This window comes from Dicentrarchus labrax, unplaced genomic scaffold (genome assembly GCF_905237075.1).
Source record: "Dicentrarchus labrax unplaced genomic scaffold, dlabrax2021, whole genome shotgun sequence".
Taxonomy (NCBI): Eukaryota; Metazoa; Chordata; class Actinopteri; family Moronidae; genus Dicentrarchus; species Dicentrarchus labrax.
The window spans coordinates 7643384-7655636 of record NW_026136713.1 but is presented as its reverse complement, the minus strand read 5'-3'; the positions used below and the strand labels follow the sequence as shown (position 1 = coordinate 7655636).

The 12253-nt window shown below is 41.5% G+C and overlaps 1 protein-coding gene across 4 annotated transcripts in view; it reads right to left on the bottom strand.

Annotated features, from left to right (window-relative positions):
• macrod1 (mono-ADP ribosylhydrolase 1) overlaps positions 1 to 11381 on the bottom strand; it is a 108987-nt gene extending 97606 nt beyond the window's left edge. The window contains exons 1-3 of one of the 4 annotated variants that reach the window (XM_051421018.1): positions 10677 to 11381; positions 9667 to 9765; positions 8762 to 8869 (exon numbers count right to left, since the gene is read on the bottom strand). In XM_051421018.1, coding sequence (XP_051276978.1) covers positions 8762 to 8869; positions 9667 to 9765; positions 10677 to 11097 — 628 coding nt within the window. In that variant the 5' untranslated portion in view covers positions 11098 to 11381. The remainder of the gene's footprint in view (positions 1 to 8761; positions 8870 to 9666; positions 9766 to 10676) is intronic. The other 3 variants (XM_051421015.1, XM_051421014.1, XM_051421013.1) reach the window with 3 other exon arrangements.
• Between the last annotated feature and the right edge of the window lie 872 nt (positions 11382 to 12253).

The following is a 12253-nucleotide window of genomic DNA, read 5'->3' as shown; positions in this document are numbered from 1 at the left end:
AGCTCATCTCTAATGTATTCTATAAATGGTTTCCATATATTTACATATTGGGAGTCCAGCTGAGTGGATGAGGAGTCTTCCAGTGGAGAAGGATCGTGCTCCATGCTAACAAAGTGACAAATCTTGTTATGTTGAGTTTAATTCCATAAAGGTTCTTATTGTTGTAACTAATTTTTCAAGCAAAAACCCCCCAAAATGTACTGGTTCTAGGCTCTGAAATGTTAACGTTTCCTGTTTTTCTCTGTCTGACATTAATCTGAGTATCTTTTTCATTTCATTTTTTTGATTTTCACATCCATCATAGCTTTTACTTGTTGACTGTTTGACTGTCACTAACCTTTCCTGCCATTCCCCAGTGGTACATTTTGCTTGTAATACAAAAATATTGAATGCAAGACTTTTAATTTATTTATACAATGTGGTATAGCTACTTTTACTCAAGTAAAATATATTTCTTCCACCACTGCTGACCACTCCTTAACAGTCTTTGGTTTTCACTTCAGACACAGTAAACTTTGTTTCAACTCTACCTTCCACATTGCCAAACAATTCATCAATTAATTAACAAAGCTCTTAGTTGCAGTCCTACATAAGCTGATGGAAATTTGCCACTAAAAACAGCTGCTCCATTCTACAAAATAAAAAACATGGTGGTTTTGTTCAATAAACAGTACTCTCAAGTGTAAATTTTTCAGTACTCTGCCCTGCCTTTGACCCTGCCTATCACTACCACTGCTTACTGTTGACCTTACTGATTAAAATCCATACAGATCAGACTTACTCAGATGGATTTTCCACTCACACTATGTTATTGGATTTTGCACAGCAAATCCTCTTTCCACTAAAAAAACAACAACAGGTTAACGCCTCCATTTGGCACACTCTGCTCGGCGCTCGCCACTGTCATTTTGTCCTGGTTTAGTAGTCGGTGCAGTGGCGAGGTGGTCATGGCAGGGCTAAGTTTTGACAGCATCACAGTTACTCTGACACCGAAGGAGCATCAGCAATGCCAATTTTCTTCTGTAAGTGATTGTGTGTGCGGACGGTTGACAGGCACATTGTGAGAACGTGTCCATTAGCAATGCTTCACAAAACACAAAGTCAGTGCAGTGGGAATACTGCTATAGGAACTGGAGCTAAGGAAGTACAGTTACTACGTGAGGGAGAAACAGTGCAATCCACGAGGGAGCTATAACCTCTTCATTGCAGTAGCATATGAACCCAGTTTACTTTTCGAGTAAATAATACATCTCTATCTAATACACTTTTACAGAAGAAGAAATATCGGCTGAGAGGAATCTGGTTTAAATTTAAGCACCCGTAATGCATCAAAAAACACACACCTAAATACACACACACTCCCATTTTATAGTATCTGTTTTGAGGCTTTCTTTAAGAGCGCACACACATGTAAAATACTTGTCTGCGATAGCAAACTTGGTGTGACATTTTGCATCTTGTATTATGAGCCTGTCCTAAGAGGAGCTGACAAGAGCTCTAGGGTAGATGTATGGTAACTGCAGCACAGAGAGAGATAGAGAGCACACACTGTGGAGCCTGTGGGATCTTAACAACACAAGAAGTCTCTGTTCTGGGCTTTCCATCACCTCCTCTGACCCCCGTTACTACCTAGGAGGCTGGGTGGATCACAACAACATGCCTCTCCTGATTAAAACCTTGGATAAGTGACTTGTTGAAAAAGTGGCTGTCGTCTGAGGATGAAATGCAGCCTTGAAAACAGTAATTCCTCAGGCAGAAAAAAATACTACATCTGGATACAACTTGATTATCCTCTAATAACTGCTACATGATGTACATACTTAAAACAAACAAAGTATCAACAGCTTAAGCACTAGAGAGTGGAGTAGATACGGTGGCATTCAAAGTAGGTCTGTGACAAAAATCACTTAATCCTTGGCCTGATGCTGGAAAATCCTTTATAAAGTGGTTAAGCATGCAAAGATTCCCACTGTATGTCCCATTACTCCAGTCCAATGAGGAAAATGCAACTCAGGTGAAATCTGAGAAAACATTTTAGCCACTCTGAGGCAATTTACAACAACAAGCCAGGCCTGACAATCTTCCATACACACTCTAGCAGAGTGTCAAAAGCAGGGATGTCTGCCAGGCTGATTTTGGCGCTAAGCACAGCGCTAAGCCCCATTGACAAAGCCAGCTAAGAATCAGTGAAGCCTTGCAGAAGGAGTGTGACGCTGTGCCACTGTAGAGTAATGCTCGTGTAAGGGGCTCTACCTGCAGAGCCAAGGGTTCGCCTGTTTCATCCTCTTCACCAAACAGGATCACTGAGCACATCCCTCTCGCCTCTCTCGTCCAGCTGTTCTAGTCGACGTCCTGCTGCCTGTCTTTCTGTCTGTCTGAGTCCCCTCATCCATGTCTTCCCAACACGCTGGTCCCTTCATCCTCTATAAACCCCAAGCCCCACTACAGCTGGCGGTCATCATCAACCATGGACTCCTCTGGAATCAATTAAAGAAAAGATTTATAATGGACCCGATGGAAGCATCCAAGCTCAAGAAACACTGATATTCAATTATTGATGTTTAGTCCACGCATCCGTCCTCATATAGTGCACTGTAATAATGAGACATTAAGTTGATGTCAGGAGGTTTCTGCTGGGCCGAGTGTTCAATTTTTAACCATTTGTTTGTTTTAGATCAGTCTTTACATTTTACATAAAGTGAACATAATGATGTCAAAGCTATTACCACATCAGGCTTTCCCATAGTGCTGTATAGTGGAAACACGCCACCACGCATTAAATATTAACATCACTAACATCCACTAACGTCATTAAAAAATTAGAGCTGCAACTAACTATGATTTTCATTATTGATTCATCTGCTGATTACTTTCTTCATTAATTGACAAATTGACGATGAGACATTGAACTGTGATAAAATGCCATTTTTGGCCAGTCAGTCCAGAACCTAAATACATTAACTTACTATTATATATTACAGAAATTATAAAAGATTGAGAGGCAGGAATCACCTTAAAGGACCAGTGTGATTACAACCCCTTCACCTCACCCTCCCATTCCAACATGTAGATGAAACTCTGATGGCAGCGAAACTCAACAAAAACGTCAGTCCTAAGGTGTGTAATATTAATTCTCTTATCTCCTGAGGGAGATATCTAGCTCTTTCGACATTATGAGAGTGGTGAGAGTGAACCAAAACACTGCAGTTGCAGCCTGACAGCTAAACAATGGGCCGAAACTCACTATAATGCTCCATAAAGCCAAGGGGAGCTGCAGATTCAGGTGATAATTCTCTGTAGGTTCGTCACTATGAGCAACCTCTTTCACATTGTCATATTGCTTTCACGTTGCTGTTTGATACATTATTATAAAAATATCGATTATAGCTGCTTTAACCTTCTGGGGAAAGAGCAGGTGTCACGTTATTAATGAATGTGGCTATTGTTTTGGCTGCCGTCTGCTACCTAAATTGATCATGAGACCGGATATGTCAGTTTTAAAACCTAATGGTTTTTTTTCTATGGAAAGTACAAGTATAAAATTGGCCTTGTCTCAGATTCAAGAATAAGACATTTAAACGTGTTAACAGCGTCACTACAGCAGTTGTGCCACTAAAACAACTGGAGAGAGGCAGCGAGGTATCATCACTTGACAACTCCAGCACCAGGAGTGACCAATGAGGCAGTCGTCAAACATCTGTCAAGCAGTCAAGAAATATTGTGTCATAGATGGCGAGCCGAAGAAGACAGCCTGAATAATGTTAACAGTCCCACAGCGAACAGCTTGACCGGAGTACGTGTCAAAATGACATCATTCAGGCACGCTGACTGTATTTAACTGTGTGAATCTTATTGTTGATTTATTTCATTTCCTGTATTCTATGTTTCCATACATACATTTCCCCCACAGTGTTTTATTATAGTATGTGCCTCACCTCGCCTGAAATAAAGAACGCCTCTGTTAACATCAGAAGAAACTGTTACATTTGTATTAAATATTTTATACTGATTAGGCTTCAGGGTAGGGCTGCACAATTCATTCAAATATTATCAGAATCACAATATGGCCAAGTGCAATATCCAAATTGCAGAAGCTGCAATTTTTTCATAAAAGGTAAATATGTGACAAAACAGCATTATAATAAAGTACTGCAGTGCTGCAGAGATCCTCTCACCTACAGAGCTTGTTCTCCAGTGATGTGATAAAACACGTTTGGTCATGATTTTTTTATTGGGGGGAGTTTTCAGTGAAAAGTAAAATTGTGATGCAAAAATTATAATTTCCACACATGAATCATAAATCACAAAATAAAATCCATCAAAATAATTACAATCTGATTTTTTTTTTTTTTTACCATACTGTGCAGCCCTTCAGGGAACAGACAGCAGATGATCATCGTATATTTACTGCACAATAATTAATCAAACTTTATCCAGGAGGAAGTTAGTTTAATAATCACCAGCTGGACGCTCATGTTTTACAGGCTAAAGTTGGTTTTAAGTTCATATTGACCAGCTGGAGTTTGTATTGCCACTGTGATCAGTTGGGGTGGGGAGGACACATGCAGCCTAACTTGCTTTAATCAAACTGTTTATCCAGAATCCTCCGTTTTAAAAGGAGCTAGTTATATGATCAGAGCGGTGTGTATTAATGAACTGTGTGTCCCCTGTTATACATAACTGAAATGTCTACTGTGACTGATTTGCACTACTTGATATTGTCATTTGACTTTGAGCGGAGTCTGCTTCTGACCTTTGTATCGACTACACAGCCAAAGTTTTATTATTATTCCCGATGAGTCGAGCTGCAGGCTTTGATCAGCATCTCAATTTTATTCTGTGAATATCACACAGCTTCTCAAGTCTGCCATTAATCACAGGCAGCTTGTTTGGACTTTCTTTGAAGAAATGCTTGTTCTTTTGACACACCATGTTCCTTTTTAAAAACCTATGTGACAATGGTGTCATGCTGACAGTCACAAGACATATTTAGTGGAATTTGCGCCCTTCACCTGCCTCGTGACTTCCTGACCTTTTTTCCTCTCTGTCTGTCAGCATACCGACCCTGCTATCCATCTCCTCATCTATCCATCGGGGCTTTCTTTCTAGGTTTCTTATCTGTAAGGAAGTTACAGTATAGACTACAGACGCTCTCATCCTGTCTGTCACCTGCGGGCCAGGAAAACTATTGGCTCTAATCTTGTATCTCTCAGCTGTTGCCACGGTGAGTGGGTTTCCAGGGCCAACCAACAGCTTTATCTCTGACCTGCAGAGGAAAACCTGGGAGACCCTATCTCATGCACACACACACACGATAGGACACCTGCACACAAAACACATGCAAAAGTACACCACCCTGCCAGACATCGTACCACACACACACACACACACATACACACACACACACAGAGCGAGGTGTATGTGTGCTGTTTTTATTTCTGGCACAACAAGCAGGTGCAGCTGTGCAGGTGTACATATGCGCACATGTATGTAATCTTGTCAATACATCCAAACACGTGCAAAGGTGAGACACACACACACACACACACACACACACACACACACACACACACACACACTCACACAGACTCCCAGCAAGCAGAAATTGTGACGATGACAAGTGGTTCAGCTCTAAAGACTGAGATAGGACCAGAATATTCTTTATCACTTGACGGTGCACGGCTTAATTTTAGGGACAGTTTTTTATAGTCTAGCCTGAAAGATTTAACAGCCGACTCTGCCGCTGCATTTACTCTCACACACAGAGTTAACTCCACTGGAAAAAAAAAAAGGACATTACACAAAAATACTGAAAGAACCTATATGTTGACTTTTTAAATCTCAGTTCTATACAGAGAAAAGGTAAAATAAATGGCATTTATGTCAGACACGATAAACACTACGGTGGCTAAAAGTAAGTGCTGGAATTGAAATGAGGAATAAAACTTTTGCGAGTGAAAATGCAGCTCAGTAGAGCTAAGCAAATTTGCATTTAATCAATTTGAAAAAAGGTTTTAATGCAAAGTTAGTTGCCGAGACATCGTATCCACACACACACACACACACACACACACACACACACACACACACACACACACACACACACACACACACTCCAAGAACTCATCACTCCAACGACGTTTCATTGTGCAATCCATCTTAATCAGCTAGCCCATCAGAGACAATATATCCTCCCCTCCATCCCTCTCTCCTTCTCTGGACGGAGTGATTGAGGGGTGTAAAGAGGAGGATGTTTCTGCCCGCCGTCTCCTCCTCCCATACCCCCACACTTCCCTCCCCCCTCCTCCTCACCAGGACGGCTCTTAAGTGCTTGTGGGTTTTTATGTTTGTAGTGTTTTATAGGAGTGGGCAGGAGCCAGAGGCTGTAAAAGTGTGGAAGGGGGGGGGGGAGAAGGAGGAGTGGAGAGTTACTGTAAATCCAATCTTTATTGAGAGCGACACAAACAACAAACAGTGCCCGCCCAGCCTGCCTGCAACGCCCTGCTTACCTGATCAATCAGCGCTGACTGACGGAAGGAGAGAGAGAAGGAAGGAAGGAAGGAAGGAAGGAAGGAAGGAGGAAGCAGGGTGGAGCAGCATATTACTTTGTTTTACCTGTTAACTCAAAGGTTTCCACTGCTTCTGTGTCTGCCTGTATCCATGCACACAAGTGTGTCTCTTAATGCATGTGTTTGTTTTTGTGTGTCACTGCGCAGTTAATTGCTAACCACCAGCCAGGCCTGGAAGCCCCCCTCCCAGCCTGCCTATCAGTCTGCCACTATAGCGTAAAGCTGGCTTCAGCTGAATGTTTGCTGGGTTCGGGCTAAATTATTCTTCAAGGCCTTTCAGAATAGCCAGGAAAAAAACACCCACAACACTCCCCTCCACATGTCAGAATCCACAGGCACTGTTTTGGCTGCTCTCTAACGCTGATGCTTTGCTGTTAGATCTGCAACAGGAGAATCATTTTGCCAGCAATTTTCTAAATGAGCGTAACTAACTGTCTGTTTTTGTAATTGTTCTCTTGTCCCTCGATTTCCGCTCGCTGCTCTTTTATTTTAACCTCATATCTCTTTAAGTGCGACTGACATCACTCAGAGCCTCTTAGTCAATCAGTTAGTCATCGAATGAAAAGGTCAGCCGCTTAGTCAACAAGATGACCACAGAGGCGGTCAGCTGGCCAGTCAATCAGTCAGATCGAAAAGGATGATTGGACTCTGCTGCCCAAAACCCCTTCGTGAGTAGCCTGTACCTGCTTGTTGCCATGGTAATGCAGTCCGAGACCTAAATGCTAGCCTGTGTCCCCTCCCTGCCTCTCTTTTATCCTCTTCTTTTCACTCCTCCAGACTCTCCCCTCGCTTTTTTGTCAGTCGGCGCGCTGATTCTCTCTCACGCTCTGTCTCTCAGTCATGTTTCCTCTGGCACTGTTGTGTTTTTCAGTCTGCCTCCCTCACCTTGCCTCGTCCTCTCTGCTAAATGACACTTTACTAGCCGTTTCCTCTTGTTAATTCCACGCCACTTTGCATGGTGCGACTCTGTAAAACACTTGTAAAACACGCAAAGTCGCCTCTACAGGCACACGGAGACAAATTACAATTACTTACTGTATACACACATAATTACTTTAACATTTGCAGGCAGATGCATGCATGAATGCTTGCGAGGACACACAAACACTAGCAATAATGGCATAAATGAGAGTCAACGATCAACATATTCACTGTCTGCTGGCACAGCTTACACCTGCTGACAGTCAGCTGCCAATGAAGATCTATCATTTTCTGCTAAAGCCTCATCATCAAGCATCATTTAGGCAAGTTGGCCTGCCTCACTCTCCCCTGATACACCGTCTGTGCCAAGATAACGATTAAATTTCCCCCAAATGCCCAAACAGCCTTGTGGGAAAAGGTCTTCAGTAAATGAACTGGCTTTGGGCTCCATCTAATGGTCACTAGAAAGACTTTAATTCCACTTGTATGAGCTGGAAAACAACAACTGGTGTCTCTACTGTCACCGACAGATGATTTTTCATAGCTTTGACCGTTTTCTACCTTCACAAAACAACAGCTATCCCTACTGTCGATTTAATCTAAGGAGTTGGTATTTTTAAAAGGTCACCTCAGTTTAACTCTGGTTATTTTACATTCAATTCAATTTCAAAGCAGTCTGCCCATAATCCGTTCAGTACTGGGACTCTACATAAATGCGAGCTCCGCTTTCAGCTTTCTTTGCCTCCTTTTGAAGTTTCCAGGGAGACAGTCAACATCCTTCTGATCCTAAACCCTTTTGTTGCTCTTACATTCACATGTAGTGTATGTTCTTTAACGAAAACCTCACAGTACAAACGTGTGTAACCATATAAAAGCCCGTAGCTGTCCCTCCCACACACTGAGAAAACATACCCATAATCACAGCACAAGCCGCCCTCACAGGTGTTGTTGTGATAAATTTATGTACAATATATGCACATTGATGCACAAACAGACTGGGGGCCGCACTGAGTTTAGCACCCAGTTTTTTTTAATCCATAATCCTTTTTCATATTTTCCTTCTGTTTGGCTTTCTTCTTCATTTTGTTGTTCTTGTTTCTTTATTCCCCCTTTTATTTATTTTGTTGCAAATAGAAAAAAATAAAATGATGTTTTATCTATTTCTTCATTTTATTTGATCACATGAAAAAATAGATCATTGGTGACCCTGTTGGACTACTAACCTACACATTGATCCAACTACAGACAAACACTCATTCACACACACATACCTGCATTGACAATAGCGTCTATCTCCAGCTTGGTGATGTCTCCGCTGTAGAGAGAAATCTTCTGGTCTAATTTTTCATTCCTCTGGTAGAGAGGTTTCTCAGAACATCCTGATAATGAGACACATATACAGCACATTCAGTCTCAGGATCAGTTTTATTTACCAAGATTCATGTCTTGATAGTTTGTTCTTGGTTTACTAGTCTAAGGTGTTAAAACTGATGTGTTAGGTAGTAATATGGTGAAATTGAGCCACACTAACAATATTTCAAAATTGCTTTCTTTACAGCAGTTTGGATTTTAATACGATACTTCTGACATATTGCGCATTGCTGCTGTAATCTATTATAACCTACAGTGAAAAGACTACACAGGTTTAAACTTGGGGTTACCAGACAAACACAAACTAAGATATACTGTACCTAGTCCATGTATTTGAGCCCTTTTCTAGGTGTAAAAAGATAAACATTTAATTGTTTGCTTGCACGTCTGTGTCAAATACAGGACAAATGTTTTCCATATTGGTTAGAAACAAGCAAACAAAATAAAGACAGTTGGAAGCACTTTGCTTGAAAAAAATTACAATATTTATTGAGACTTCTAATATGTGATAATAATCTAATTCAGTATGTTCCCTTTTTTTGCTTTGTACTTGTAAACATTAGAAGTGTATATTATGTATGAATACAACACATTTTGCACACAGGGTGTTTTCAACTCTCTTTATGTTTCTCAGAATTTGTAAATACTCTTAGTATGCCATTTCATTTAATGTGATGTGTTTAATATCTGATAGCATTAGTGAAAGTATTCATATCTTTTCATCCCTCCCAGAAAGCCTCACCACCACTACCACCCAACCCTGAATGAACTTGACAGTGACGTTGATTGATGTTGGGTGTCTGACCTGCGGTTGGGGTCCACACTGGGATGTCGTCCAGTGGCACAGAGCTGGAGGTCCTGTAGTACTGCCGCCTGTCTTTCACAGACAGAGACAGCAAGAAGTCTGCAAGAGACAACGGAGATAGATATTTTTTAAATATTTATTTATGTTAGAGAACAGAGAAACATCGGTGCTGTGAGCATAACAGACTGAAGAAAAGCTCCTGATGAACCTAATCTGGGGTGTTGTGGCGGGTAAACCCAAGTAAACTCATTTAATCCACATCTTTGAAATGAGGCTGAGAGTTTATTCATCAATTCTTGCATTAACTGTACCAATCAATGAGGGAAACGTGATGGGTAAACAACACTTTATTTACCACTACACCCCTGAACCTAACGAACCATAAAAATCCTACAGGAATCTAAAGTGTGTAGGGTACTGTGAGATTATTGTGCAATGAGAGTACTTAACGATCCTTTGTGCTCAAGTTTGTTCAAGGGCTGATTCACTTTTTGAAGATAAATCAATCGATAATGATTTCTAATTTATTGCACAACTAATGTATTAAGTATAAACTCTAAATATTTGCTAGTCGCAGCTTCACAACAATTTGTTGGCTTTTCTTCATTTTGTATCAACCTCTAAATTTTAAGAAATCCCTTTCGGTTAGATCGGCTACATAAATAAAAATAGTCATAAATTGCAGCCAAAATGTATCTATATCATGTTTTTTACATATTGTGTATATATATTGTGAGTTTATGGTGTACTAACTCTACTTTGACATTACAGAAGACAACATAACTCAGATATAATATGTTTTGTATTTAGTAACTGCATTTGTCTGCACATTTTATAAAGCATTGTGTTGCTAGTATTAGTCTTGGGAGCAGTGACATTAGCAGCCATTACAGCTCTGAGGCAGGGGCTGACAGCTGGACGGGTGTTATGGTTTTGTGACAGCAGACATGTTTCTCTGCAGGGTAGCTGCTGTAACGTTACACTAAAACCCTGCCGGCCTTCAGTCTCACCCTTGGTCTCCTTCCAGTCTCCCTCAGCAGAGTTTAGGTTAACTTTCTGGGCCATGGCGGTGCAGCTCCCGGTGTGGAGATACTGGACCAACGCGAGTGTGCTCACTCCGAGGGCGGCACCGAGGGCGACCTTGCCCAGCCAGCCTGCCCGGAGCCGGGGTGCGGCGGAACCGTCCCGCTGGCTGGACTTCCAAATAGCGGCTGTCGCTGTTGTTGAAAACTTAACAGCTCGGAGGGCAGCGTTAATATGGCCGCGGAGAGGACTTGTTGCTGGCTTCCCTCCAAGCTGGGGGCTTCCAGAAGTTAAACTATGTCTGAACTTGACACCGGCTCCCTGGAAGTTAGCACAGACACGGGACAGAGGGCCGGTGTACAGAGGGGCTCTGAGGTATGAGAACAGAGCTGACATTTGCTTTTCCATGCCTGAATGACACCGACTGGACTATCGGTTCGTGTTACTACAGAGCCTCAGGGATCAATGTCAGACACCACCGGACTTCGGTTTCGTTTTAGATGCGTACACACACCTCTCTGTGTTCAACGCTCTCATGGGCCATTTTTGTTTTGGACGTTAACGTGTGGAATGTACCATTTTTAAAGGGGTGTCGGTTATCCGTCGCTAAACGACAAACTTTACCGACTGTCCGTGAGCGTTACTGTGGTGTCCAGTGCTGGTATTAAACGATTAATATTAGTACCAGTGAAAGGGATATGCTGCACATGTGACCAGCTGCTGCTCTATTTTCGACTGTACACCCCGACTAAGATGACATGGGAAAGCCGAAGCCAACGACAAGAGGCTTACGCCGCCTTCAAGACAATGGGAAATATCAGACTTAGAGGATGAGGCCGACGACCGACCAAACAAGCTCGTAAATGCAATAGTTGAAACAAGGAGAGTTAATAAAATATAAATCCACTATTGTGAGCAGGAAGCCTTGTCTGGAATGAGTACAACCCTCCAAAAGCACTTCATACACTGTATTTGATTTCAAATATAATATTCAATCCAAAAAAACCCTGACGGCAAGATGACCTCAGCAATATTTAAATTTGACTAAAAGTTACCCCAATGAAGTAATGTATAAGAATGACTATTCTGTTCATAGGTGTCACACTTTTGCCAACTTAAAGGTATAGACAATTGTGGAATTACTAAATCTCATCAGACGTAGATCCATGTGACTACCTCCTCAAATAGGTCTGCGGCCTGATGGGTATTTTGGGGTGCCATGACACCAAAAACACTGAGAACCACTGCCCTATGACCCTGAAGATGTTGCCCCCTAGCAGATTGTACAACTAAATGCCATAAAACATTGGTTGTAGTTCAAGGAAGGTTAGATTATTATTTGAAGGTAGAATTATTTTCCCCAAATCAACCAGTGAGCTCATTCATCTGTGACAACATCAATATAATCTGGGCTTGTTCCATAGAGAGGAGTCTTATGTGCTTTTGTTACAACTGAACCAAATTATTATTACTATTATATAGTAGAGCATTAAACCTGCTTTCAGTTTTATAAGGAAATTATCAAGTTAGCTAAACCTTTGTCTATTCATTCTTTACTTTGCTT